Here is a 27,660-nt window from a genome sequence, read left to right as displayed (position 1 = left end):
GGGCTCGGGGGCACCTGTGAAGGGCAGAGTGGCACCATGCAGGCAGCAGGGCTGAACGAACGGCCACCGCTGTTAGTTCTGTTGTCGCTTGCAGTCATGGTGGCGACCCTGGCCCCTCTCCGCTCAGCCGTCCTGCGTGTGCTCCCTGCACATCTGTGGCGTGAGGAGGCTTCAGCCCTCAGGGGAGAGAAAATAGACGTGCTCTCAGTCCCCGCTCTGGTGTCTCTTTGGTCCACCTTTCTCCCTCTGTTTAGAAACCCTGACTCAGCTGCACCCCTATCTCGCCCTCTGGAATTGGCAAGAAGAGGGATTGTTAGATCAGAAAAGATTCCCTGAGGACCCTGTGCTGGGCTGTGGGGCACATCTGAGCTGGGCTTTGAGATGCGAATAGGAGCTCCTTGGGAGGATAGAAGGAGCTCGCCAGGTGGAGGGACTACGAGCAAAGGGCAGGGTGGGACAGGCCTCAGGCCTGGCCTCCGGTGGTCTTCCTGAGGAAGTGTCCCTCCCTGAGCTCTCTGCTCCTTCCTGGGGTAGAAGCCAGGAGTCAGGGCCTCTCATGGTTTATCCCCAGGCCATCGTGGCTCGAGCCAACAGCCTGAAGAATTCCGGAGTGCCTGATGACATCTTCAAGCTGGATGACCTCTCAGTCCTGGTCAGCGGTTATGCCCCCACCTGGCTCCTGTGCCGGCCCCACCATTTGGTCCCCGCTCACTACAGTGGTTTCTGGAGCCATTGTTATCCCATTTTACAGATGGGGAAACTGAGGCTTAGAGTGGGCAGTGCCTTGCCCAAGGTTGCTCTTGGAGGCAGATCCCTAATCTAGGCACCCTTCCTTCGAGGGTCCCGCTGTCTCCCTTTGGCCCTGACACTCCCTCGTCCACTCCCCTCTCGGTGCCCTGCCTGATCCCCCGGCCTGGCAGAGAACTGGCGGGGTGGGGCCAGCCCTGACTCCCCGACCCGCCGCATCCCTCCTACCCAGGACTTGAGCCACAACCAGCTGACAGAGTGCCCGAGGGAGCTGGAGAACGCCAAGAACATGCTGGTGCTAAATCTCAGCCATAACAGGTGCCTGGCGGGCGGTGGGGGTGTGGGGGGGTCTGGGCGACATGGCAGGGAGCCAGGCGGGTCTTGAGGGTGGGTGAGTGGCACTGACTCAGCGGCCCCTGCCTGCCTGGCTCCCTCCTTCCCTCTTGCCTGCAGCATCGACACCATCCCCAACCAGCTCTTCATCAACCTCACCGACCTGCTGTACCTGGACCTCAGCGAGAACCGCCTGGAGAGCCTGCCCCCGCAGATGCGCCGTCTGGTGCACCTGCAGACGCTCGTGCTCAATGGGAACCCGCTGCTGCACGCACAGCTCCGGTGGGCGCCTGCTCAGGCCACGCCCCTTCGGAACTCACCCTGGGGCATGTGGCCTGGTCCCTGAACTCCCCAGTAGACCCGGCCCTTCCCGAGTTGGCCTGGCCACACCCTCACCGCTCCCACGTGGGCTGTGCTGCTCGGACCCCATCCTTCCTAAGCATCATGTCCCACCTCAGTCCCCTGTCCCATCCCATGCTGCCCGAAGCTACCCTTGGCCTTGTCCCCTCAGGCCCTCTCAACACCGTGCTCCTGGGCCTGCCCCTGGCCTGACTGCCCACGTCTTCCCGCAGGCAGCTCCCGGCTCTGACGGCCCTGCAGACCCTGCACCTGCGGAACACGCAGCGCACCCCGGGCAACCTCCCCACCAGCCTGGAGGGCCTGAGCAACCTCACAGGTTGGCAGTCCCTGGGTGACCCCCTCAGGCTCTGGTCCCCTCAGGTTCCTCGCTTCCTTATAGAGGAAGGAGTTGAAGCCTGCTTTTCTGACCCCCTTCCAGAGGGAAAAGAATGTGGTTATGTTATGATTATTTGTGTCATTATTGTGATGACTAGTAGTAACACCAAGTTATGAGCACAGACTTTACGTCTAGATCCACCTGGTTTGAGGAGGTTTCTCCAAATGGAGAAACTGAGGTTCAGAGAGCTTAAGTCTCCTGCCTCAGGCCACAGAGCCTGGAGGTGGTGGAGCTGCGGTTCACAGTAGGGCTGGCTACCCCTGGAGCCTGCTCTGTGGGCCCCGGCTGATGCGCGCCAGCCTGTCTCCCAGATGTGGACCTGTCCTGCAATGACCTGCCTCGGGTGCCCGAGTGCCTGTACACCCTCCCCAGCCTGCGCCGCCTCAACCTCAGCAGCAACCAGATCACGGAGCTGTCCCTGTGCATCGACCAGTGGCTGCACGTGGAGACCCTGAACCTGTCCCGCAACCAGCTCACCTCACTGCCCGTGCGTCCGGGCCCGGGAGGGGGAGGAGAAGGCCCCTGGGCCACCCTGGCTGCCACCCTGACTCCCACCCCTGCCTGTGTCCCCTCCAGTCAGCCATTTGCAAGCTGACCAAGCTGAAGAAGCTGTACCTGAACTCCAACAAGCTGGACTTTGACGGGCTGCCCTCGGGCATCGGCAAGCTGGCCAGCCTGGAGGAGTTCATGGCTGCCAACAACAACCTGGAACTGATCCCTGAAAGCCTGTGCAGGTGTGGGGGTGGCGTCAGGGCTCGTGGCATAGACCCCGAATTGTAGCGGGACCCGCCCTGTGGTCCTCGTGCATCGTGCACGATAGATGGGTTGATCTGGCTTTCTGCATAAAGACCACACGGCCCATGCCAGGGATTCCCAGTGTGGGTTCCCCAAGAGCGCCCTTGGAGGACACTGACAGGGACGATGCCAGAGGGGTTCCACTGCCGCCTGAGTTTGGGACACAGTGCCACCTCTGTCCCCTGTGGAGATCACAGTGTCCACTAGCTGGTCTCCCGGCTCTTCAGCAGAGAACAGAGGACCCCCTAGCAGCGTCCAAGCTAGTTTGAGGACCGAACATGTTTTTTGGTGCCCACTTGCTCATATGTGAGGGCCCTTAATTTTGCAGAATGCCATTTTGAAAAATGTTACTCCAAGGAAGTCACAAAAAGAGCTTCCCAGTCACACAGCTTGAGGAGACTCCAGCCCCGCGGCTCCGGCCTGTCCTCCCCGGCGTGTCGGGGCCCACTGGCTGCCTAACTAGCTGGGCTGCTCAGTTCCTCCGGCCCCGTCTGCCTCCCCTCCCCCAGGACTGGGAGGTTCCCTGCCCCTGGTCTGTCGCCTCCCTGAGCCTGGCCCTGTCCTCACAGGTGCACGAAGCTGAGGAAGCTCGTCCTGAACAAGAACCGCCTGGTGACCCTCCCAGAGGCCATCCACTTCCTGACTGAGATCGAGGTTAGAGCAGGGCCCGGCTGGCACCGGAAGGGCGTGGCCTGGGGGGAGGGCAGAGGTGCAGGCAGACCTCAGGACAGACCAAGCGAAGGGGTGTCCTTGGCGTGCGGGAGACCCAGTGAGGCCACGGGAGGGGGGCCAGTGCCGGTGTGCCTTTGGGGACAAGGAGAGCCACGTCCCTATGTCCATATCATGCTTGATAGCATCGTTAAGGCCCACAGCCAGCCAGCAAGGTCACAGTTCACAGAGGGAGACCGGAGCCCATGAGGGGCAGCCACAGAGCTGGGAGGAGAACCCAGGCCCCGGACCCCAGCCCTGGGCCTCTCAGCCCTGGCGGCTGCAAAGAGCAAGAAGCCGATTTTGTGTGGCTGGGAGGTGGGACTGAGGCTCAGTGCCAGCTCTGCTCACCCCCCGAGGCAGGTTCTGGACGTGCGCGAGAACCCCAGCCTGGTCATGCCTCCCAAGCCCGCTGACCGTGCCGCCGAGTGGTACAACATCGACTTCTCGCTGCAGAACCAGCTACGGCTGGCGGGTGCCTCCCCTGCCACAGTGGCAGCGGCAGCAGCTGGTGAGCAGGGGGACGTCTGGCCTGGGAGTGGAGGGAGGGGAGGGCACCTCTCTGGGCCTCAACTTACCCATCTGTAAATTGGGTGGGACCCAGCTCTCTGGACCCTGGGGCAAGGTGGTTGGCTGGATGCCCCAGGGGGCAGGCCCAGCCAGAACTCAGCTGTTTGTCCCTCCACCAGCAGGGAGTGGGCCCAAGGACCCCCTGGCTCGAAAGATGCGGCTACGGAGGCGCAAGGATTCAGCCCAGGATGACCAGGCCAAGCAGGTGTTGAAGGGCATGTCAGATGTGGCCCAGGAAAAGAACAAAAAGCAGGAGGTAAGCCAGGCCAACGGCTCTGGGCTCTGCTCAAGACAGACAATGTGACCAGGCCAAGAGGGAGAGGGTACTCTGGGCAGAGAGAACAGCCTATGCAAAGGCCCTGAGGTGGGTAGCAAGTAGAGAGACCAGCCTGAATGGCTGCACAGAGTCCGTCCATGCATTGTGACTGTGACTCCAGGAGAACACTGATGCCCGAGCCCCCGGGGGCAAGGTGCGGCGCTGGGACCAGGGCCTGGAGAAGCCTCGCCTCGACTACTCCGAGTTCTTCACGGAGGACGTGGGCCAGCTGCCTGGCCTGACCATCTGGCAGATTGAGAACTTTGTGCCTGTGCTGGTGGAGGAAGCCTTCCACGGCAAGTTCTACGAGGCCGACTGCTACATCGTGCTCAAGGTGAGGGCCGGGCACGCTGCTGCAGCTCCCTGACCCCCAGTGACCTCTTCTTAGATGGCTCAGAACCCCCAGCTCCACAGTTGTGCTTATCGAGGCACAGTGGGAGGGAGGACTTTGCAGAGGAGGACAATGGAGGTGGCCCAGGTGGAGGCGTCGCAGTGCCCCTCCGAGCGGCCTCTCTGGGCTGAGCTGGGAAGCCAGGACTTCCTGCTGAAGGCTGACAGCCTGCGGCCTGGCGCCCAGACCTTTCTAGATGACAGCGGCTCTCTGAACTGGGAGATCTACTACTGGATCGGCGGGGAGGCCACACTCGACAAGAAGGCTTGCTCTGCCATCCACGCCGTGAACCTGCGCAACTACCTGGGTGCCGAGTGCCGCACCGTGCGGGAGGAGATGGGCGATGAGAGCGAGGAGTTCCTGCAGGTGCCAACCCACTAGAAGGGCCTTGGGGAGGTGGGGTCGCAGAGGGGCGGGACAGGGGCACGGGGTGGCCAAAGGCAGGCAGGCCGGGCGCTGGGGCAGGGCAGGGAGCTGAGACCACAGGTGGTGAGGTCGAGACCTAAGGCAGACAGCAGGGACAACTAGGGTGAAGTCAAGGGAGGCGAAAGGGCAGGAGCCTGCGTCAGGGGAGGCCAGGAGAGAGATGGGGAGCTGGGACCAATAGCGGCTAAGGGGCCGGGGCCACCAGCTGGACACCAAGGAGGCAGGGCCAAGGGCAGGCCAGAGTCCCAGAGGCCAGGGTTAGGGAGCTGCACTGGCCCAGGGGCAGCTGGTTACCTGTAGACACCCCACACCAGGTTTATCGGGTCACCCAATTGGCCTCTTCTGTGGCCCTGCTTGCCCCTGCGGCCTGCTGCATGCCTGTCTAAACGTGCTGTGTGTCTCTGACCCTGCACCGCAGGGAAGACACTCATTTTTGTACATCCTTACACTCCAACGTGTGTTTACGTGTATAGCCACAGATCTTATGGTTTTTTTTCACTTCCTCATGGGTTGGTGGGACCTGCTGCATGTGCACGCAGTTCCGTACCCGCCGGACGGGTGGTATTTGGTGGGGCCGGGCAGCGCAGTGCTGAAGGAGCGCACCCTCACGCACACAGGTGTTCGACAACGACATCTCCTACATCGAGGGCGGAACAGCCAGTGGCTTCTACACTGTGGAGGACACACACTATGTCACCAGGTGAGGGTGTCTGTGGGTGGGCGGCACTGAGCTGGGCTCAGCTGGGAAGGATTGGGAGGAGGGTGTTAGGGGTCTGTCAGCCCCTTGGTGCCCCCACCTAGCCACTCTTGCTCCGGCCCCAGGATGTACCGGGTGTATGGGAAAAAGAACGTCAAGCTGGAGCCCGTGCCACTCAAGGGGGCCTCCCTGGACCCGAGGTGAGCCCCCATGGTATGAGGTGGGGGTGCATGACCCCGAAACTTCTCCCACCGGTGGGGAGCAGGCTTGGGCTCTGGGAGAAGAGGCCTCCAGCACCCCCTTTAACTCCTGCCCACAGAGCTTGGCAGGATCAGCAAGTGGGCCTACGACTCCATAACGAGGGATTTGGTGGGGGGGGGTTAGGGGGAGGGGGCACTCGTTGCCTGTGCCCATCACAGCTCCACCTGCCCCTCCTGTCCAGGTTTGTTTTCCTGCTGGACCAAGGGCTGGACATCTACGTGTGGCGGGGGGCCCAGGCCACGCTGAGTAGCACTACCAAGGCCAGGTACGAGGACTGCCCCACTCAGACATGGTGGGGTGTTTGTGCAAAGAAAAATGGTGACCTGGAATGGGAATGGGCCTACTAAGGGCTTTGCACCCGCCCTCAGGCTCTTTGCAGAGAAGATTAACAAGAATGAGCGGAAAGGGAAGGCAGAGATCACACTGATGGTGCAGGGCCAGGAGCCCCCAGAGTTCTGGGAGGCACTGGGTGGAGAGCCCTCTGAGATCAAGAAGCACGTGCCTGATGACTTCTGGCCGCCCCAGCCCAAGCTCTATAAGGTGAGCTGGGGTGCGGGGCGGGCCTGACTTCCCCAGCGGTCAGGGTGGAGGAATGGGCCATGCATCGCTGAGGTGGCTGTGGGTTCCACCTGGACTTCTGTGTGGAGAGGGTGCCACCTTCTGGACAGGGAGTAGCCTGAGCAAAGATCTGGAAGTTGGCTCTGAGTGGGGCCAGGAGAAATAGTATTAGGCTGTGTGTTTCCAGGAAGGTGGGGCTGGAGAGCGAGGCTGAGAAGTGCCTAGGTGCCAGGCTTGGGAACCTCACCTTAATTCTGTAGGTGACAGGAAGCCATGGGGTGTCGTGGGCAGGAAGAGGACAAGTTAGGGAATTAGAAACAACAGTAAGGACCTGAAGAGGGCAGGCAAGGAAAGCAGCGTTTCAAAGCCCTTCCACTGATAGCGGAGGAACCACTTTGGGGTGAAAGGAGGAAACTCGTGTCCAGAGAGGAGCAGGCAGTGGACCTGAGAGCACAGCAAGGCAGGGCCAGACTCCAAATCTGGGGCCCGTGTGGGCGGGGCTCATGTCCCAGACCCCGCCCCGCCAGGCTGCCTCTTCCCGCTGCCAGGTGGGCCTGGGCTTGGGCTACCTGGAGCTGCCGCAGATCAACTACAAGCTGTCTGTGGAACATAAGACGCGGCCCAAGGTGGAACTGATGCCCAGGATGCGGCTGGTGAGACGCAAGGGAGGAGGGCGAGGGGCCGGGATCTCCCCCCCAGAGGCCCTGCCCCAGCACTGACCTGCAGCCTCCGGCCCCACAGCTGCAGAGCCTGCTGGACACGCGCTGCGTGTACATCCTGGACTGTTGGTCCGACGTGTTCATCTGGCTCGGCCGCAAGTCCCCGCGCCTGGTGCGTGCTGCCGCTCTCAAGCTGGGCCAGGAGCTGTGCGGGATGCTGCACCGGCCGCGCCACGCCGTGGTCAGCCGCAGCCTCGAGGGCACCGAGGCGCAGGTGCGCGGTGTGGACCCGCCCGCGCGGGCCACGGCCATAGGCCGCCTCCCCAGGAGCCTGCGGACGGTTCAGGCCCTGACCCTCTGTGGGTCCCTTACCACCCTGCAGAGCTGGGCCCAAGCCCCCCTCTTCCCGGAACTGCCGCGTAGGCCCGCCCCTATCCTGCCCCCCAACCCCCTAGGACCCCTTTCCTTGGACAATCCCCCGCCGCCCCCACCTGCCCCTCCCACTTGCCCGGCCCCGCCTCCCGACCTCCCGCGGCGGTAACCTTAACCGTGCCCAGTTCCCCCTCCACACTCCGCCCTCGCAGGTGTTCAAGGCCAAGTTCAAGAACTGGGATGACGTGTTGACGGTGGACTACACGCGCAACGCGGAGGCCGTGCTGCAGGGCCCGGGACTCGCCGGGAAGGTGAAGCGCGACGCCGAAAAGAAAGACCAGATGAAGGCCGACCTCACGGCGCTCTTCCTGCCGCGGCAGCCGCCCATGGCGCTGGCCGAGGTGCGCGGGGCCGCGCTGGGGCTGCGGGACTGGGTTCTACCCCGACGCGGGCGGGCGGCCGTGGGGCCGTCGTTGGGGGCCGCCGTGGGGGTCCCGCCGGCGAGGAGGGCCCGGGCGGCCAACGAGCGGCGCTAACACGCAGGCCGAGCAGCTGATGGAGGAGTGGAACGAGGACCTGGACGGCATGGAGGGCTTCGTGCTCGAGGGCAAGAAGTTCGCGCGGCTGCCCGAGGAGGAGTTCGGCCACTTCCACACGCAGGACTGCTACGTCTTCCTGTGCAGGTGCCGCGCCAGTGCCGTCCTCTGCTGGCCCTGCCCTGCTGCTGGCGGCCCCTTCTGACGGCCCTCTGACGCCACAGGTATTGGGTCCCCGTGGAGTACGAGGAGGAGGAGGAGAAGAAGGAAGAGAAGGCGGCTGGGGCCGAGGGCAGAGAAGACGAGGAGGCGGCGGCCGAGGCGGAGGAGAAGCAGCCGGAGGAGGACTTCCAGTGCGTCGTGTACTTCTGGCAGGGCCGCGAAGCCTCCAACATGGGCTGGCTCACCTTCACCTTCAGCCTGCAGAAGAAGTTCGAGAGCCTCTTCCCCGGCAAGCTGGAGGTGCACGGCCACCCCTGGGCCTCCTGGGGGTGTCTGGGGGTGGCACTCAAGGCAGGCTTGGCCTGCGATGGGCAAAATGGGACTCCAGGGGGCTTCCCCTGACACTTCTACACCCCCAGGTGGTACGCATGACCCAGCAGCAGGAGAACCCCAAGTTCCTGTCCCATTTCAAGAGGAAGTTCATCATCCACCGGGGCAAGAGGAAGGCAGCCCAGGGTGCCCTGCAACCCAGCCTCTACCAGATTCGCACCAACGGCAGTGCCCTCTGCACCCGGTGCCTGGCTGTGGGGACAGTAAAGGGGCGGGCAGGTGGGCGGGGTCACTGAGTCCTTGCTGACACCCAACCCTCCTCCAGGTGCATTCAGATCAACACTGACTCCAGCCTTCTCAACTCCGAGTTCTGCTTCATCCTCAAGGTGGGGTCGTGGGTGACCAGGACTGTGGGTCAGGGTGGTGGGTTGTAGGCTGGACCTGACCTGAACCCCTGCACACTCCCCAGGTTCCCTTTGAGAGCGAGGACAACCAGGGCATCGTGTACGCGTGGGTGGGCCGGGCCTCGGATCCCGACGAGGCCAAGCTGGCCGAGGATATCCTGAACACCATGTTTGACGCCTCCTACAGCAAGCAGGTGACTAGGACGGGCAGGGGACGAGCAGGCAAGCAAGGACAGACAGGGCCTTGGGCTGGGACCAACCCTCTTCCCACAGGTCATCAACGAAGGAGAGGAGCCTGAGAACTTTTTCTGGGTGGGCATCGGGGCACAGAAGCCTTATGACGATGATGCAGAATACATGAAGCACACCCGGCTCTTCCGGTGAGGCCGGGCCCTGACCCCTGCCCAGCTTCCTCCTTAGTCTTGGCACTCTGCTTATGACCCAACGCCTTTCCCTGACCCTTGACCCCCAGGTGCTCCAACGAGAAGGGCTACTTTGCAGTGACTGAGAAATGCTCTGACTTTTGCCAAGATGACCTGGCAGACGATGACATCATGTTGTTAGACAATGGCCAAGAGGTGAGACCCCTGACCATGCCCATTCAAGGAGCCTGCCCACTCGGAGATAAGCATTCTGAGGCCGGGAGAGGAGGGGTGTTCCTGAGTCCCCCACGAGCCCACCTGCCCTGCCGTCCCCACAGGTCTACATGTGGGTGGGGACCCAGACAAGCCAAGTGGAGATCAAACTGAGTCTGAAGGCCTGCCAGGTGAGCGGGTGGAGGGGAGGGGGCGGCGGGGCGGCGGGCTGAGAGGACTGCCCGGGGCTCACGCTTCGTCCCGCTCACCAGGTGTACATCCAGCACATGCGCTCCAAAGAGCACGAGCGTCCCCGCCGCCTGCGCCTGGTCCGCAAGGGCAACGAGCAGCACGCCTTCACCCGCTGCTTCCATGCCTGGGGCGCCTTCCGCCAGGCCCCGGCCTAGGGCAGCGCCCCGCCTGTGGCGCCCCCAGCTCTAGGGGCCTGTCTGTCCATGCAGGTGCCGGCCCCTGCTCCAGCCACCCCCCAGCACCATGGTCCCCAGCAGCACAGCTGAAGTAGCACCAGTGGGGGTAACCCTGACCTGTGCCCTCAGGGGGCTTAGAAATTGGACTCCCTCCAGTGTGAGCTCACGTGTGATACCCCCTCCCCTGCCAGGGAGAAAGCAGATGTGGTTACCCTTTAAGAGATATTAAATGCTTTTATTTTCAGTATTAAAAATCAGTATTTTTAATATTAAAACAGCACTAATTTTAACAAAATGATAGAAAAAAAACCCAAGGTACAATCTACAGGGAAATCCATCCTGACCTCCCACACACACCTGACTGGGCCCCAGTCCTGGTGGAGCTCCCAGTCACTCACATCCATGCTCGCACACACGTGCACTCACGCTCAGGCAGGGGGGCTGGCCCAGGGGCAAGTACCAAAATAGTTTTAGAAATGACTGTCCAGCCAGGAACAGGCGTTAGAAAAATACTCTGCAAAGAGTGGGGGAAGGATGGTGTGTGGAGTGGGAGGTGGCATGGGCTGCTAGCCTCAGCTGTCCTCCCCCCATGGCACCCGGCCTCCAGGGGAGCCAACGGTCTCTGGGAGAGGCCGGTCTGAATCCACCCCAGAGGCTCTGAGCCGAGGCCTGGCTCACACCCTTGGGCTGCCCTGGGCTGGGGTGGGCAGGTCCCGCTGGAGCCCACAGGTTAGCAGACATGGGACTATGGAAGGGCTGGGTGGAGCCAGGCGTCCCGGATCCCAGCTCCCAACAGGGCAGGTGGTGGCTGGGTAGCTCTGGCCTTCCTGGTAGAGGAAGAGAAGGGGGGTCAGCAGAAGGCCAGGGAGGTGACCTTGCCACACAGGTGTCACCACTCAGCCCCCCGCCCAGGGCAGGCAAAAGAACCACCCCAGGCATCTAGGGACAAGGACCCTACAGAGACAGCCTAAGGTGGGTTTGCCGAGTTTCTGAGCACTGACCACATCCAGCCCACAGAGGTCAGGACGTGGCCAGAGAGGGGGCAGTGGTGACCCCAGCAAAAAGCAAAGAGACAGCTGTGTCTTGTACCTGGTGCAGGGCGAGGTTGTGTGGGCAGGGGCACTGGATACCTAATAGGTTGGTCGGACCTATGGGGCCCAGACCTGGGCAGGAGGCCTGAGCCCGGAGCGGGGCCTGGCCGGCCTTGAGTCAGGCCCACTCTTGGGGCTCACCTGGCAGGGCCCGACCTTGTGTGCCTAGGTGATCTCATCTGCTGAAATGAGCTAGCCATCCAGCCCCTGAGCCCCAAGCTGCTGCCACCTCTAAGTTTTGGTCTGGCCTTGTTCCAGAAACCATCCATGACATCCAGGGGCTGACAGGCTGGCCCTGTTTTTGTAACACCAAACCACGAAAATCCTGTCTCTGTGGGCCCCTGAAGTCGCTGCCAGGACACCTCTGGCAGGCAGCCAGGTCTCGAGGAGTCCTGCCACCACAGGGGCCTGCCAGGCTTTCAGTGGGGAGACCAGGGCTGGGGCTCGAGGGTCAAGGCTGAGGGGGAAGGCGCAGGTGGGTCCGGGGTCCCGTACCTGAAGCCCTTCATTTGATCAGGATGGCACAGGCTCGAGCTTCGTCTTCCGCCAGGTTCCTCAGATTCTTCTCCGATTCCTCTGAAGAGCTGGGGAAAGAGGGCAGTGACCACACCGTCTGGGGTCTGGCCCCTCCTTGGCCCTCCACGCCAGCTTGGACCTAAGCCCGGCAGAAGGGAGACTGGGGAGCTGGGGTAGCCCCTCCTGTGGACCCGCCCACCCGCCTCACCCCAGGAAATCCGTCACGTCCTCCACTGTGACGTCTCCTGTTGTGTCCAGCGTGGTATCAGCACTGGTGGCCGAGTCAATAGACATGGGTGAGAGTGTAGCCTCAGGTGGCTGTGGGGTATCTGCAGGGAGGAAGTGATCAAGCCCCTGCCAGGATCCCTGGGCACCCTGTGCACCTGGGGACCCAGTCCCAAACCCAGCCCACAGTGGGATGCAGCACCAACAGACACCCCCACCGGTCTCCTGAGGGCCTGCATGCCCCTCCCCAGCTTCCAGTCTGGCCTCCTGCAGAGACCTGGCTTGATGTCGGAGCCGTGCAGGTACCCCCACCCCCTCATGTCATGCCCAGCCCCCTCACCAGTTCCCATGCTGCGGACAGGACTGGGGCTTCCATCATGGCTCCGTGGGGCCAGGACGATGCCCGGGGTCCCATTAGCCTGGCTCAGCTTGGGCGACTCTCGGAGCCCGTAGCTGCAAAAATGGGGCCATGATGGGGGCCACAGGCAGGCACCTCAAGGTTCCCATTCCCAAGCCCAGGGACCAGAAAGGGGTGACACCAAGGAGAACCACCCTTGCTCTATGTAGAATGTGGGGGTGGGGATGAGACCAGCCTTGGTCACAGGCCTTGGGGGGCAGGGGCTCCCCGCTCCATGTACCTGGCACGGGCAGCATCGCCAGGCCAACTAATGTCCAGAGAGCAGAGTGGCTCTGTGATGTTCCGGGCACTTAGGGAGAAGCGTTCAAACTCCGATGGGGAAATCAGGTAGAAACCTGGGTGTGGGGAGAGGAGGAATGAAGAAGGCAGTTACGAGAGGCAACTCAGTCACAACCCTCAGCTAGACTCCTACCTGGCACCTGCCCCACCTTGGCTGGTGACGTGACCGCCCCCCCCCTCCCCCCCGCCTAGAACGCCCTCTGCTGACACTCCCTGGCAACTCTCCGGGCCCTGCAGGGCCCCTGGCCCAGGAAGCCTTCGCCTCACCCTGGCCGTGGCGCGTGAAGACACACGAGGCAATGCCACTGATGTCCTCCTTCCGGATGCAGGAGTAGTGCACCTGGGGCCGCAGGCCAGGCACCGAGAAGACGTGCACATCACCCAGGTTTGTGAGGCAGGCCAGGCAGGTCTCAGCGTAGTCCTCACAGGCCACGCTGGCAAATGTGGCCAGTGCCACCTTGCGCACACGACAACCCTCGTGGGCCGTCAGCTTGAACTTGGTCTTGGCGCTCACCTTAGGCAGTGTGAATACCTGGCCAGGGGCAGGTGGCTGGTGAGCAGAGACTGGAGTCCATGCCCCCGAGGGCCCATCCTTCCTGGCTGCCAGCACCAGCCCCCACTCCGAGCCCAGGCTGCCAATTAGTCCCACACCCCTGACCACACTACCTCCTCTGCCTGGACAAGACCCTCCCGCCCCAAGTGCCATTCTCAGACTTGACCTCGGCTTCACACTGCTCCCGGAAACCTCCCAGAGCCCCTCTATCTGTGGCAAAACCAGTCACACTTGGTGGTAAGGGTTAGATGGCTGGTATCCCCCCAGACCACGAGTTCCCGCCAAACAGCCCTGGGGACAGTCAAGGGGTCCTGGTGGGACTCAGGTGGAAGGGTCCTGCAGAAATGTGACAGGCTGAGGGGGCACTGGGGCATCTCTGCTTGTTGGGGTAACTTGGGGGTCTCAAGAGGTATGGGGTGTAGGCAGGCCAGGGATTCTAGAGAGTCCAAGGGTGTCTGGGAGGCGGGGACCTGTAGGGTCTCCACGCAGCTCACCTTGAACTGCTCCTCAGATGCGATGAGCACAGCATGGCCACCTTGCATGTCAGGTGCCTGTGCCAGGTCCCGAGAGGCCTCGTACGGCTCGGGTAGTGGGCGGCCCCGCCCGTCCAACACAGCGATGGCCACCACAGGTGCGCGGTGCATCAGCTGCACCTCCTTGCCCAGCACGGCCTCCACTGCCCGCTCGGGCCGCTTCTCGCCACCCGCCACTGCCGTCGGCACCTCCAGTGCGTAGGCAAACACGGAGCCCGAGTTGGTGCCTGCCCACATGGTGGGTCCATGGTGGGCCGCTGCAGGGCGACAGCTGGTGAGGCGGGGTGTCTGCCTGCATGCTGCAGGTTCCTCCCGCCTGAACCCCCAGCACCCAGGACTGGTTCTCTCCTATCCCGTGCCTCCCCAATGACCTCAGCCAGCCTCATGACCTTGGGCACCTTCTTTAGACTGCTGACAATAGTGGGGGCCTTGGGCACAGTCTTCCGCAGAGACAGGAACAGCCTCTCAGTCATCTCCATGGGGACATCAACGGCACCCAAACTGGACCCTGATCTTTCCAACCCCACCCTCCTGCCCCCTCAGCCCCATCTCAGCAAGGCAGCCCCGTCATAAAGCCCTCCCCTCCCCCAACACCCCATCATTAGTCCTATCAATACTCGCAACTGGACCCTCACCCGGAAGGGGCATCAGGGTCCCGGGTGTGCCCCTCTGCTGGCCCCCTGCTTCACCCCCACCCCTCTTGGTGCATTTTCCACGGCAGCCAGACCCGGAAGGTCCCAGGCCCGGGATGAAATGAACTGAGGCCAGCCCTGGGCGTCTAGCCTGCGCACGTGTGTGAGCTGAACCTCTGCGGAAGGTCCTTTAGTGGAGGGTCAGAGGTAAAGACACGGGAGCGAGGTGGACCCAGGCGCCAGCACTGTGTGCCCAGAGGAACTGATGACCTCAGCAACAACCATCAGGGGGAGCCAAACCCCAGCGAACAGCTGGTGAGCAACTCAAAACGCGGCCAGCCAAGACACCCCAACGCCCAGGCTGGCTGGGCGCCTGAACTCCAGCGGCCTTCTCACAGGGATGCTGGAACAGGGTGAAGTCCGCTGGGCCTGCCATGTCCAGACGGTGGGAAAAGTCACTGGGCAAAGGGCTCTCAACAAATAAACGACACCAGAAGGGGGGACGCCCCTCCCACTCAGAGGCCGAAAGACGCATCAGTGAATGCCATGTGTGGACTCCCTGGATGCTGACCCGACACCAGCTATAGAAAGGCATCTCTGAGATGAATGAAGAGAGCTGCCCAGGGACCAGGTATGACAAGACTCCATCAGCATGAGCTCCGTGGTGCGACGCACGCACCGTGGCTGTGCCTCCATCTGTCAGACACACTGAAGAGCTCACGTGAGGGTTTTCACTGAAAATGCTCCAACCAGATAAACGACAGAGTGTGGGGTGGGAACAGCTGCAGCAGCAGCCAGCCCGTGGCACCAGGAGAGGGACGTGGGCGACTGCCCTTGTCACTAATTTTGTGTATGGTTGAAACTGTCCATTATACAAGTTAAAAATCAATCAATGAATCGGTCAATAAACCTGGCCACGCCACTTCTCCATGTAAGACCGTCCCAGGGTTCCCACCACTCAGGGTCTAAGCCAGCTCCTCGGCGAGGTGGCAAGCACCACTGCCTCCCAGAGCCCTGTCCCTCCACTCCAGACACCGCCTGGGCACTCTCCCAAACACATGCCACCTCATGGCCTTGGTACTGGCCGACCCCGCACACTCTCTTCCCCCCCATCTCGGGCTCCCTTCTCTCCATTTGGGTCTCCGAGGCCCCAGTGGCTCACTTAACAGCCCTGCACCATCAGAAGTTCCAGGGGGCTGTCTGGATGGACCCTGTTGCCAACACAGCCTGCACACATCAGGCACTCACAATGCTTTCCGGCCTCTGCAAGGTGTGGTCCCACCCCTTCTGCACGTCCATCTGTTTCCTCGATGGCCAACGGAGGCCCATCTCCCAAGCCCATCCCTCCCCTGGCCTCACCATCTCGAAGGAATGTGTCAGCAAAGTAGAGGCAGCGCACCACACCCGAGAGGGAGTCGTCAGCTGAGCGCGGCTCGATGCGGCGCTGCACAGGCGTCATCTCCACGTCATGCGGGCAGGCCTGTTCCGCCAGCTGTGCGTTAGCCTCCTGCAACTGGAAGGGCGTGGCGCTCCGGAACACCACCTCCCCTGCATCCCATCCACTCCCGTACGGCCTGGCGTCCAATATCCCACCACCCTCCCCAACTCACCCAGGTCAGCCTGGGGTCCCAGGAGGCTCCACTTCCACAGCACAGCCTGCAGAAGCAGCACCTGGGCAGCCTTGCCCCAGCTCACCTTGCTGTTGGCATTAGCAGCCCGCTTCTTGCCCGACACTCGGCTCTTGCGGATGCGCCGGAAAGACTGGCGCAGCGACTTCTTGAGTGACTTCACCCGGGAGAGCGGCCCCTCCATGGCCAAAGAGTCATTGGGGTGAAGGGTGCACCTGAGGGCAGGCAGGCGCCAGTCGTGCTAGAAAGCAGCCTCCTGGAGCAGCCACCGTGCCCCTGCTGGCCCGGGGGCCAGGCATCAGGGGTGCCGGTCTATGCTGCCCCACCAACCCGGCAGCTGGAGGCCTGAGAACTCCACCAGCAGCCCTTCACATAAGGACAGAGCTACCACAGACAACAGAACCACCTTCATCACACCAAGCCTTAGAAGGGGAAACTGAGGCCCAGGCAGGTATGGGGAAGCACCAGAAGTCCCAGAGGAGGCTGGGGCCAGGTAGAGATGCAGACCCCCATCTCACCAGGCTCCAGGCCTGCCCCCCACATACCTGGCCAGAACAGGACACTTGCGCTGATAGTCAAAGAGACCAAAGCCATGACTGGTGCCAAAGGCCACGAGGCTCCACTCGGCATGGAGCGTGACTGCGGTGACGGCAGCTGGCGGCAGGCACTGAACCAGCACGCGGGGCTGGAAGCCAGTGGGCCAAGGCAGAGGCCCAGTGCGTGGGCTCAGCCGCTCGTGGCCCTTCCACGTGAAGCCCTCACGGTCCTGGAGGAGGTCCACACTGGACACACTGACTGCCTGCTCTGATGGCACGTCACTCAGCTCCAGCACCAGCACCTGAGCCCACAGCCAGGGCAAGGGAGGAGCGAGCATGGAGGATGGGGCCACCCGTGCCCCACTGATCCTGTAAAGCCACTGCCAGGGTGGTCCCAGGACTGTCTCCAGTTCATCTGCTGAATAGGCACTTACTGAATGCCTACTGTATACTAGGACCCTGGAACCTAGTGGTGATCAAGACCCACTGGTCCCTGGCCTTCTGGAGCAAAGAAATCCCCCTGCACCAAGCCTGTCTCCCATTTAGCAATAAGCACAAGTAGAGCACCTTCTGTATAGTGTACAAATGCTGGGGGCATGGCAGTGACCAAGACCCAGTGGCCCCTGCCCTCCCAGGGCTTATCTACCACCTGTGCTCCTGCCCCTGGCCCCAACCCTCCATGGGTCCCTACAGCCAGAGCTTGGACTCAAGGCCCCCAACGACAGGCCCCACCTCGCTGGCTGGCCCCACCTGGAGCCCCATTCCCACCTCTGGGCTTCTGCCTGTGTTGGTCTCTCTACCACTCCACTAGACCCTCCAGTTCAGGCCCACTTCCTTCCGAAAGCCCTCTGAGACCCCCAACCCTGAGGAGGCCTCAGGCCTACCTGGCCTGCAGTGCCAGCCACCACCATCTGGGCTGTGTACTTGCAGAGTACCACCTTCTGCACGCCGAGCCGAGGATCATCGCTGTAGGGGTCAAAGCAGCCCACCTGGGGAGCGGGATGGAGCGATGACATGGGGCAGAGCTGGGACCAGGCTCCATGGGGCTGGGGGAGGGGCCCACCTTGCGGAAAGGTGGCCAGTCGTCCTCGGCAGCCTGGGCCAGGCTGTCGGCATGCTCACAGTCCGTCTGGAAGAGGCCAGCTGTGCTCAGCTTGTAGAGCGGCCGCAGAGCCACCCCAGAGGCATCCCAGAACCGCACGGTGCCATCCTCGTGGCTGCAAGGACGGCAACATCAGGCCCATGCCAGGTCCCTGTGCACCCCTCCCTCCACTCATCCACTGGCCACTCACTGAGCACCCACTGCATATGCTAAACACTGAGCAGACTCCTACAGCACACCACAAACAGGAAGAACCTATGTACAGGGCTAACGCATAACTGAGCACCTGCTGCATCCCAGGCCACAAGCACCTGAGCTCTCCAAACAGGGGGAAAGGCGTGGAAAGAACCACCAGTGTGAGGAGCAGGGGAAGGAAGCGGGGTTCCACCCCCATGGGAGCATCCAGAAAGGTGATCAGGAGTTAGCCAGTCACAGAGCAGAGGGATCAGCCGGGGCACGAGGCAGCCATGTAGGCAGAGCAGCAGGAAGACTGGGGAGGTAGGGAGGAAGCAGGGAAGGGACCAGGTGGGGAGGGGCAAACAAATCTGGGGTGCAGCCTTGGGACACAGCTGCAGAGCCCCAGTGGGGAGCCCTTGGGCAGTGGAAGGAGCCCAGAGCCAGGATGTGAGAAGATGTGCGAGCCTGTAGGGCTGGCTGGGACTCCTCCAGTAGCCCTGAAAACCACACGTAAGAGTTCTCAAGCAAGGGAGCGGACGTCAGAGTCAGAGCCCCGAGGGTCCCAGCACAGGCGGGCGGCAAGGGCAGGGCAGGAAGTGGGGGCCTGAGTCACCAAGCACGTCAGCGCCCGCCAGGCGCAGGCCAGGCTCCCCAACACCTGCCCTGGGCAGCTCGGCGTGGGCCGGCCCAGATTTTCCGGTCCCAAGGCAGGCTGGGTGGGTGGAGCTCAGTTCCAGGCCAAAAGGCAGGGCAGGGCAGGGCCTTGAACCAGGGTCTAGGGAGGCTTCATCCCAATCCACCCGGTGGGAGGGGGTGACCTGGTCCCACCAGGGGCCAGGGCCTGAGTCACCAGGCAGGTCGGTACCCGCCAGGCCCAGAATGGGCTCTCCTGCACTTATGTGGGCTGTATCAGGCCCTGCTCACCCACATACACATGCACACACACACGTCACAACTGTGCTTGTCCAGGGGACACACATGTCTGCCCTACCCAGTCAGCAGCAGCCCTCGCTGTGATGGCTCCTGGGCCAGGTTCCGGCCCCCAGTTATAGGCCAGCTCTGAGAGAGGGAGGCAGAGATGTAAGTGGAAGGTCGGGACAAACGTCTTCTCTCTCTCACCCCAGGCAGGGCATCCACGACCCAAACCACTCCCGCGTTCCCCATCTACAGCTGCCACATTAACCACCTCCAGGCCTGTGCCCGCAGTGCCCTCCACTGAGAACACCCTTCCTCCTCCCTCCCCAAGATCTTGCCCCACAGGACACCCCGACACACACCAAGGCAGTGGAGGCAGGCTGCGGGCTCTGCTGCTCGCCAGCGCTCACAATGCGGGCCCAGAGCTTGGCAGGGACGTTGGCGACGTGGGCTGAACAGGTGATAGCAGACGAGTGCAGCGGGGCCAGATACGGAGCAGGCACAGCTGGCCAACCGGGTGTTTGCAGGTCGAGCACCACCAGCTCCTCTTCGAGCAACACAGCCAGGGCCTGGGGCTGGTCAAACTCTGTGGGACAGAGGTAGAGTGAGCACAGATAGGTGGCGCTGGGCACGGCGTGGAGGGGGGCAAGGAACACACCATCCTCGGGCCTCGTGCTGTGCACCGTGAAGAAGTCGATGATGCGGGAGGTGAAGTCCAGCGTCACCAGAGTCTCGGCCTGGAGCACACTCACACAGTGGCGGTCACCATAGCTGGCGCGGGGCATGCCACCACTGAAGATGATAAAGTGGCCCCTGCGCAGGGTAGAGGAGCCACGTGATCCACTTGGGCCCAGAGCACACACTGACCGATCCAGAGAGAGCATCGCGGGACATTCCTATGTTCCAGAACACACCCTCTGCCCCCACAGTCAGACACAGTCCCCAACCCACACATGAGACCCGGCTCCCCACCTACCCAGATTCACAGTTTCGCCACAGAATCTTGTTGATAGCTTTGCAGGGGAAGGGGCCTGGAGGGATGGGACAGTGTCAGGCTCACTCGCTGGCTGGACTCAGAAGAGCCCCAGATTGCACCTTTCACCTCTTCTCCCATTCACATCCTGCCTCTATCACTCCCCGCCTTGCAGCTGCTTTCTGCCTCTCCAACAGGAAGGCCACTGCCCCTCACCATGCCTCCCAGGGTCTCAACTCTGCAGATTTGGCTTGGCACTGCCGCCTTCCACAAGTGTTCCTGGATAGCCCCACCAAGGCCACACAGCTCCCAGTGCCTGAGCTTGGGATTGGCTGTCAACCCGTGCTCAGGCAGTGGGGGCTGCCCTCGGCCTCCCTAGCACTCACCATAGGGTGTGGTGGCTACCATGGGCTGCGTTGTCGGGGAGCTGCCGGTGTCTGCAGACCAGATGGCATAGCTGCCATCGCTGTGTGAGCTGACCAGAGTGCTGCCGCTGCGCTCCCAGCACAAGCTCTCTAGCTGCTGCGGGGCAGGGTGGATGGGCATGAGCAAGGCAGCCGTGAGCAGAGGGCCCCAGCTGCAGGCACCGGCAACACACACATACCTGGTTCCCCAGGAAGATATGGTCTGCACACTGTGCGGCCTGGTTCCAGATGACCAGCAAGCCCCGGCTATAGCCAATGAGGATCTTGGTGGGGTCCCGCAGGTGTCCCTCAAGCGCCTCCACGGGGCCCAGTGCCTTCCCACACCGGTAGTCATCTGGCACACTGCAGAGGGAGCTCAGGTGAGCCAGCAGCAGCTCTGTCTGGGCACCAAGCGGGTGCTGGGAAGTCTGCCTGCCTCTCACCTTCGCAGGACCTCATCAGGACCAAGGGTCTGGCCCTCAAGCAACGTCAAGGTGGGAACATCCAGGAAGAAGACACTGCCACCTTCGGTGCCCAGGGCTGCCATGTCACCAGCAGCTACCAGCAGGACCACTGTGACGCGGGTGAGGCTGGGGGGGCCACTGTGAGAGATAAGGGGAGGCGGGTGAGGGTGCAGGCCCATCCACCAGCTGAGGAGGGTGTAAAGGGGGCTGGGCTGCTACTGTTAGTTCGTTACAGCTCCTCTGTGTTCACTGGGGCCTGATTATCAAGTAGGCTGGTGACCAGGAAGGCGACGGTGGTGGCTGTGGGCATCATAATTAGCTCGCTCAATTATTCATCAGGATGTCGGCAGTGAGAGGGATAAAAATAGGCTCCCCAGGTTCTGGAGACGGGCTCCCAAGCTCCTCCCACCCACCAGGAAGGGAATGCAGGAACCAGGCTACCCCTTGGGCCAGGACCAGGAGCTCCAGGACACACAGCTCTCCTGAGCCCCACCCAGGAACCCCTGCCACCAGCCCTCTGGATGCCTCCCTGACTTTGCAGGGGGACCTAGACCACCCCTGCCTGCAGAGACTGGGAGACCCCAGGACTGCACCCCTAGGTTACAGCTGGATGTGTGGGGGTGTCATCCAGCCCGCAACAGGAGCAGTACAAGCCTCTCACTGAGCTAGAAAAAGGCATCTCGCAGCGTGAAGGACTCGCCCACTCCAGCCATTTCAGTAAGGGCCAGCAGAGCCAGGGACTAAGGCCCCTTTCACTCTCACCAGTGGTCCAGGCCACTCTGTTGGCCTCTGAGGCTTCCTGCTGACACCTCACACAGCACAGCCCAGCAGGACCCTTCTTGCCCCAAAACCTGCTGTTTCACCTGCCTGTCACCCCACCCCCAACTCAAGGGGCCAGGCGACCCTTGCTGATATCACTCAGCTTAGATCTGCCCCATGGCCCCAGACACCTCCATCATTGCAGGGAGCACAGTGCCACGCATCAGGTACCAGGAGTCTGGGACACAACACCCACACTCTCCCATCCCGGGCCTCAAGGCCCTAGCAGTCCTAGGGCCTAGCACGGACCCTACCTGCTCTCCTTGGACTCAGCCAGAACACCCCCCATCTAATACCCACAAAGTCCAGGTAGCACATCTCAGTCAAGAGGGGTCCAAATGCTGCCTTCTGGGACCCAAGCCCAACTCAACGTACCCAGCCACTCTGAACCCCACCCCTGGACAGCTTCCTGTCCCTAACACGCCTTTGCACGGCTGGTTTCCACAGCCCCCGCCCAGCTCCCCTATGACTGGTGGCTGGTCCCTGGCCAAGTCCTCCAGTACCTGGCACCATCAAAGCCCGGCCGACTAGGTGGCTGAAAGCTGAGTGCTTCCTCCAGATGGGCACAGCCATCATGGTGAAGGATCTCCCAAAGATGCAGGCTGCTGTCGTCCAGCAGAGTCAGGAGGCGGCCCTGGAGGGTGAGCAAAGACCAAGACTGGGCTGGCCTGGGGAGGGGGGCCTGGGGGCCATGGGAGCCAGCTGGTGGGGAGAGAGGCTCACCTGGCCAGGCAGGAAGTGCATCTGAGTGACAGTGGTTGTGTCTCGGTGCAGGCCGGTGAACTCCACACCTGGTGCACCGTAGCTGAGGGCAACAGGTCAAGGGCAGATACAAGCAGGCACGGACCCAGAACCAAGAAACCAAGGCACAGGAGATGCCCAAGCCACCTCCTTCCCAGGACCATTCCAATGGTCCCAGCCAGGCCTGCCTATTCAGGAGCCCCCAGAGCCCAGGAGGGGCCCCTCCCTGAGGAAGCACCATCCTGCACCCACAAGGGATCTCCAGGCTCAGAGTGCAGGCTCCACTCAACTCCTGTAAATCGCTGCTGCTGTATGACTTTCACTTCCTCATCTAAAATGGGCTAGTGACTCCCACCTCATAGGGCTGGCACAGGGCAGGTAAGAATAAAAACACATCCAGTATGCTGCCTAGGCCTGGCACACAGCCAAGGCTCCACTCGGTGCCAGCCTTGTGTGTGTCTATGTGCACGAGAGCCCAGCCCTGCAGGTCAGGATCCCACAGGCAGAGATGCCAGGCCAGGCCTGGGCAGGGAAGCCCAGGGCAGAGGAGAGTTCAGGCTGCCCCTTCCCACAGCTCCAGGCCTAACTCCAGCTGTGGACAAGGAAACCAACCTCTCTCCGGGACGGGCAGCCAGTGGCCCCCACCAGGAGGGAGGAGAGGCCACGGCCTGCCCATTTTACAGGCAAGCACACAGAGGCTTGGAGAGGTTGGGTAACTGGTTTCAAGTGCCCAGCCTCAGTGCCAGAGTCCCAGCAACTCCAGGTTTGATGGCAGATGGGCAGGGCCAAGGGGGCCCCAGGAGGGAAGGCTAGGGAGGGGTCAGTAACATCACCCAGCAACAAGGAAGGAGCCGTTGCTTGGAGCTAGAGTTGGGATTCCCTGCAGGAGCCAGGAGAACAGAAGAGGGGACAAAAGAGGGGGCATGAGTGCTGGGCGGGAACCAGGGTCGCCAAGGAGACGGGGCCAGCCTTGAGGGGGAGGGGCAGCTTTTGTGGCCAGGGCCCGTCGTCCTCTCCAGCCTCAGTTTCCCCACCCAGGGCTCTGGGCTGGGGTGGTTTGCGGGGAAAGAGGGAGGGAGGGGAGGGCTCTGGTCTCCTCTGAGGCTATCTCCTTGCCTGCACACCAGGTTCCTTGTAAGCACGAGGAGTCAGTGCACAAGAAAGACCAGGACACCAGCAGGGACACTCGAGAGGCTGACAGAGAGAGACATGGAGCGGGGCACTGTGGGGACACAACACACGTGTGGGGCAGCACAGCACCTGCAAGGGGCGGGAGTAGCAGGCCAGGGAGTAGGTGCCCCCCAGGGCAGGTGGGGGCCTGGGGGCAGGGGGCCAGGGAGGGAGAAGAGGGGCGTTCAGGCCCGGCCACATTCCCTAGAGCAGGCAAGCTCAAACCGCAGGCCCAGGCGCCCACCCCTGCCTGGCCAGTGCCCCCAGCCCCGGGGTGGGGAGACCCCCACCTCCAGCCCACCTCTTTTCAGGCACTGACTCACTTTGTGCCAACTGATGTCCCCAGCGAGGGTACTGAGACCCAGAGGGTCAAACAGGGAGGGGTGGGGGCAGGCACTCCTCACCAAGCAGCGGGCAACCAGACTCTGCACCTCGGTTTCCTGGCCTGAAGGGCTTCACTGCGAGCAGTTGGGGTGGGATTCTCCATGGCAGGCAAGGAGGCATTCAGCTGCCTGCTTGCCCCCACCCCACCCCCACCCTGCGCCTGCAGGGAAAATGCCCGCTTTGTGCAGCTCACACAGCCCATTGTGTGACCGCCAGCATCCAGGTGGGGGCCGAGCTGCGCTCACCATGCCGAGCCTGGCACTGCCACCAGCCCCTCGGCCGAACACATGTGTCTTCGCACACACACGTGCCCAGTCACCAGGGCAAGAGCCAACTATGTGATCCCCGCCCTCCAACCACCCTTGATGGGTACCATGCTCAGCCAGCCCCCCTGGCCCAGCCTCCCCAGTCACAGTTGCTGGGACGATGGCAGGGTCACCTAGGTAACTGGCTGGCTGAAATGCAGTGAGGGACAGCTGTGGCCACTGCAAGCTGACTGACACCTCATCTCTGTGAGGAGATATCCCAGGGTAAAAGCTGCACGGGCTTCCACCAGGATCCCAGCACCTACGTCAGCCTCCTAGGCTGGGCCCCGCCCAAGGAGTCCAGCACACAGGGAGCCACAAGCAGGTGGTCCTCACAGGCCCCCAAGGCCACGGCCTGCAAAGGATACATCTTGACGGCCCCAGACCTTGTGCCGATGGCCATGATGCGAAGCTCCGGGTCGAAGGCCAGGGCGCTGGGCTGGTTGGGGAAGCCATGCTCCACAGTCTACAGGGGTGGGGCGGGGAGGGAGGGTACTCACACAGGCATGGCTGCCCCCGGCCTACCCTGAGACCCACCCCAAGGCAGTCTGCAGGTTCTGCCTCTGCTGCACAGCAGGACTAGCGCTGGGTCCATCTGCACTCTGTGCCTCAGTGTCTCCAACTGTGAAATGGGCAATCACACCTCCAATCACTGCACAAGGGTCTGAGCCCCTGGCCCCACCACACAGACCTTCCTCCAGCCGAGGCCCCGTCCCTCTCAAAACCCCTGTCCTCTTCACTGTGCAGAGGGCTCTGGCAACAAACAGGGAGAACAAAGCTCAACAAGGTGCAGGCTTGGAAGTGGACTCCACCTGCCCCGGGGGGTGGGGCTCCGCACCCGACTCCTAAAAGCACAGACTGAAGCTCGTGGAGGCGTCATGCCGCCTGAGCGCCCACGTGAAGTCCACGGGCTCCCCGACACAGACCCCATGTAGAGGTCAGAGGCCAACACCCACAAGTTAGCTAGGCAGAGGCTCTTCATACCCAGCCCCACCCCCAGACTCAGAGACAGGGAGACTGAGGCCCAGAGAGAGGGAGCTTCCTGCCCAGTCTCTGAAGGTGTCACTCACTTCCAAGACTTGGGTCCCCTACCTGGAAACTGGAGAACAAGATTCCCCTCCCATCTGTGGTGGGGATGGTGTGAAGGGGGCTTGTGCACTGGGGGTGTCGACAGAACTCGCTCCTTGATTCCACTCACTTGTGTTTTCCTCCGTTTGCACACCCCCCCAAGCAGCTCATACTCAGCCCCTGAGGCCTGGAGGTGGGGTGGAGTGTCCCTGGGGAGCCTGCAGCCCTGGGTCCCCATCCCCCTGTCCTCAACACCAATGTGGGGCACCAGATGTGGGCCAGTGGTTCCTCCTGACCACTGCGTCAGCAAGACACATATTTTGTAAGAAACTCTGGTCCCCAGGCCTCTCACCCCAGCCTTCCTCCTGCCTCATCCTATCTAGATAGGCTCAGCCCTGTGGGCAGTTGGCTCAGCCTTAGGCTAGTCTCAGGACTCTCCAGGCCTCAGTTTCCCACCTGGGCACTGGGGGCAGTAAGTCTACCTGAGGACAGTGTCACCCTTGTGGCCAGGGGCAGGGAGGCAGCATCCCTTTCCCACTGGCACTGCCATGCCCATTCTGGACCTGACGGTGTCTGACCAGGCCCCTCCTCTGCTCAGGACCCTCGCGGGCTCCCAGCTCACTCTGGCAAAGCCGAATCCTCACATCTGGCCCCTCTGTCCTCCATTCCCCACTCTCCCCTGGCTCACTTGACTCCAGGCCCAGGGATCTTTTGCTCTCCTCCAATTTCCTAGGCAGGCCCCTCTCCGGGCCTTTGCACCTCCAGTCCCTCTAGTAGGAAGGCACTTTACCCAGAAAGCCTCAGGGTGGGCTCCTTCCCAGCACTCAGGTCTCAGCTCAGGCATCAACTCCTCGAGGCCCGCTAAGGCCCCCTGGCTCTAGCAGCCACTCCTGCCCACAGGGTCCATGCCTGCCCCCCACTCGCTTTATTTAATCCACAGCACTGGCCACCACCCAACCTGCTGCATATTTTACTCTTGATTTGGCTTTTCACTGTCTCCTCCACTTGTACATCAGCCCCTGAGTGAAGAGGTGTTTGTCCCTTCGGGTCACTACGGTATCCCCAGCACCTAGGAGAACTCACACACAGCAGGAGCTCAGCACGTGTTAAAGTGACACAGAATGGACCTCCCACAGGCAACGTGAGGGCAGCGCTGGGACCTGGACCAAGACTGAGTCCCAAGGCAGTGCTCGCCTCTGACCTGGCCCCCAGCTAGAGAACCTGGGGCCTATTTTCAGTGGTGATCCTTCTGGTGACCAAGCTCCTTGCCCAAGACCACACCCCCCACCCCTGCCAGCCACTCAGAATGGTCTCACCCTCCTCAGCTGCAGCCCTACTTCTGACCCAGGGCCAGCCAGGTGGGCCGAGGTCCCCCTCTACACTGCGCCTGGCTGCTGGGGAGGCGACCTCAGCCCAGCGGCCGCACAGGGGCTGGCCCGCCCACCAGCAGCACAGGAAGGGGGCCGGCCCTCGGCCTCAGGCTCTGGGCCACTAAGTCTGAGAGTCCTGGAGGCCCCCACTAGCACCTTGGAAACCCTTCCTGCCCCAAGAGACGTCCGGTGCCTCTGCCCCTCCAGGCCCAGCTGTCCCCGCAAAAGGGGCAGAGTGACCTCCTGGACCACAGTGGCCCCTGAGAAAATCCCTGCCCCTCCGAGCTAAAGTCGAACCCCACCGACAAGGGGACACAAGGACAAAGCGCCCAGCTCACTGTGACTTGGGCAAGTCGTCAGCCCTTCCTGAACCCCGATTTTCTCATCCGTGCGACGGGGATAACGACTCTACCCCAAGGGCAGCGCGGGCTGCGCAGTGAGAGGGCTCTGGAGCAGAACGGAGCCCGGAGCAAGCCCCGGGAGGGGCGCGCGGGCAGGCGGGGCCAGGGCCCTTCCTCCGGGCCCCTCAGCCCTACCCGGGGAGAAGCACGCCGCAGACGCCCACCCGCCCCTCGGCCAGCCGCCCACGCGACATGGGGCGGCAGCCACAGCAGGGGGGAAGCGGGCCCATTTCACGGCAAGGAAAACGGAGGCCCCGCGACCCCAAGTGTGGCTTGGGACACAGCCAGGCGTCAGGGCGCGGGGAAGGCCCGGACAGGGACCTCCCGGCCCCACCCCCCAACATCTGCCTCCACTCCCGCCCGTCCCGCCCAGCCCGGGGGCGAAGCAAAACAAACCCGGGCCTGCCGCCCCCAGGGATGAGCAGGGCGCTGGGGGCCGAGACCAAGAGCCAGAGAGGAGAGAGCGCGAGTTCAAGAGACCTCGGAGACACAGCGGGGGAGAGACACGGAGACGAGAGACGCAGCGACACGGGCCCACGGCCGAGCCCCCTCCCAGGCACAGGCAGAGGCGAGGGGCGCAGGGCCCCGGCAACCGCGGCTGCAGCGCGGCCGGCGAGGCCCGGGACCCGGAGAGGCGGCACGGGAGTCCGCGAGACAGACCCGCGCCGCGCCCCAGCCGGGCGCCCCCTCCCCCGGCCCGACGTGGCTCCGGCCCCCGGCCCCGGCCCGCCCCCTCCCGCGCGACCGGGCCGCCTCCGTCGCCACCGCCGCACCTTGTTGAAGGCGAAGAGCTCCTGCTTGAGCTTCTCGCGCTGCGGGTCGGCGCCCTGCCGCCGGAACCGAAACTTCATCATCTTGCGTCCGGCCGCCGGCGCCGCGCCCGCCGCCGCCGCCCGCAGGATGCGCCGCGCGGCCCCGCCGGTCCTGAGGCGCGGGCGGGGCGCCAGGCGGC

At 62.7% G+C, this 27,660-nt stretch overlaps 2 protein-coding genes across 4 annotated transcripts in view; one reads left to right on the top strand and one right to left on the bottom strand.

Annotated features, from left to right (window-relative positions):
- The window catches only part of FLII (FLII actin remodeling protein), a 13,163-nt gene extending 2,905 nt beyond the window's left edge, over positions 1-10,258 (top strand). The window contains exons 4-30 of one of the 2 annotated variants that reach the window (XM_044746152.2): positions 572-652; positions 980-1,065; positions 1,201-1,362; positions 1,653-1,756; positions 2,128-2,303; positions 2,393-2,550; positions 3,181-3,265; positions 3,683-3,830; positions 4,012-4,145; positions 4,327-4,539; positions 4,783-4,962; positions 5,640-5,722; positions 5,845-5,919; positions 6,162-6,245; positions 6,349-6,520; positions 7,087-7,191; positions 7,280-7,471; positions 7,782-7,970; positions 8,113-8,252; positions 8,330-8,567; positions 8,687-8,841; positions 8,923-8,983; positions 9,067-9,195; positions 9,275-9,381; positions 9,474-9,579; positions 9,702-9,767; positions 9,849-10,258. In XM_044746152.2, the coding sequence (XP_044602087.1) occupies positions 572-652; positions 980-1,065; positions 1,201-1,362; positions 1,653-1,756; positions 2,128-2,303; positions 2,393-2,550; positions 3,181-3,265; positions 3,683-3,830; positions 4,012-4,145; positions 4,327-4,539; positions 4,783-4,962; positions 5,640-5,722; positions 5,845-5,919; positions 6,162-6,245; positions 6,349-6,520; positions 7,087-7,191; positions 7,280-7,471; positions 7,782-7,970; positions 8,113-8,252; positions 8,330-8,567; positions 8,687-8,841; positions 8,923-8,983; positions 9,067-9,195; positions 9,275-9,381; positions 9,474-9,579; positions 9,702-9,767; positions 9,849-9,983 (3,564 nt within the window). In that variant the 3' untranslated portion in view covers positions 9,984-10,258. Of the gene's footprint in view, positions 1-571; positions 653-979; positions 1,066-1,200; positions 1,363-1,652; positions 1,757-2,127; positions 2,304-2,392; positions 2,551-3,180; positions 3,266-3,682; positions 3,831-4,008; positions 4,146-4,326; positions 4,540-4,782; positions 4,963-5,639; positions 5,723-5,844; positions 5,920-6,161; positions 6,246-6,348; positions 6,521-7,086; positions 7,192-7,279; positions 7,472-7,781; positions 7,971-8,112; positions 8,253-8,329; positions 8,568-8,686; positions 8,842-8,922; positions 8,984-9,066; positions 9,196-9,274; positions 9,382-9,473; positions 9,580-9,701; positions 9,768-9,848 lie in introns of both variants that reach the window. The other variant, XM_044746151.2, reaches the window with a different exon arrangement.
- LLGL1 (LLGL scribble cell polarity complex component 1) lies at positions 10,238-27,660 on the bottom strand. Of its 2 annotated transcripts, none has more exons than XM_044746153.2 (23): positions 27,482-27,660; positions 24,238-24,335; positions 21,993-22,074; positions 21,773-21,903; positions 20,430-20,588; positions 20,187-20,349; positions 19,969-20,104; positions 19,586-19,640; positions 19,268-19,422; positions 18,972-19,195; positions 18,686-18,753; positions 17,479-17,632; positions 17,300-17,404; positions 16,425-16,717; positions 15,947-16,094; positions 15,611-15,764; positions 13,581-13,876; positions 12,801-13,065; positions 12,475-12,589; positions 12,177-12,289; positions 11,820-11,940; positions 11,591-11,679; positions 10,238-10,831 (listed from the first exon to the last, which is right to left on the bottom strand). In XM_044746153.2, the coding sequence occupies exons 1-22, from the start codon at positions 27,560-27,562 to the stop codon at positions 11,601-11,603; spliced, it is 3,195 nt and encodes a 1,064-aa protein (XP_044602088.1). In that variant the 5' UTR covers positions 27,563-27,660; the 3' UTR covers positions 10,238-10,831; positions 11,591-11,600. The 2 variants fall into 2 exon arrangements, with proteins under 2 accessions (XP_044602088.1, XP_044602089.1); XM_044746154.2 differs by having other exon boundaries at positions 19,969-20,101.

This window comes from Equus asinus, chromosome 13 (assembly GCF_041296235.1).
Source record: "Equus asinus isolate D_3611 breed Donkey chromosome 13, EquAss-T2T_v2, whole genome shotgun sequence".
Lineage (NCBI taxonomy): Eukaryota > Metazoa > Chordata > Mammalia > Perissodactyla > Equidae > Equus > Equus asinus.
The sequence above is the reverse complement of the archived record's forward strand: the minus strand, read 5'-3'. Positions and strand labels throughout refer to the sequence as shown.

Bases quoted from the DNA above. Each gene is read 5' to 3' on its own strand.
- LLGL1 (XM_044746153.2), bottom strand. From the start codon at position 27,562: ATGATGAAGTTTCGGTTCCGGCGGCAGGGCGCCGACCCGCAGCGCGAG. The intron at 18,754-18,971 runs GTGTGTGTCGGG...TCCCTCTCTCAG, and splicing joins AGCCTGCCTCCACTGCCTTG to AGCTGGCCTATAACTGGGGG. The intron at 13,066-13,580 runs GTGAGCTGCGTG...GCCCCTGGCCAG, and splicing joins CATCTGAGGAGCAGTTCAAG to GTATTCACACTGCCTAAGGT.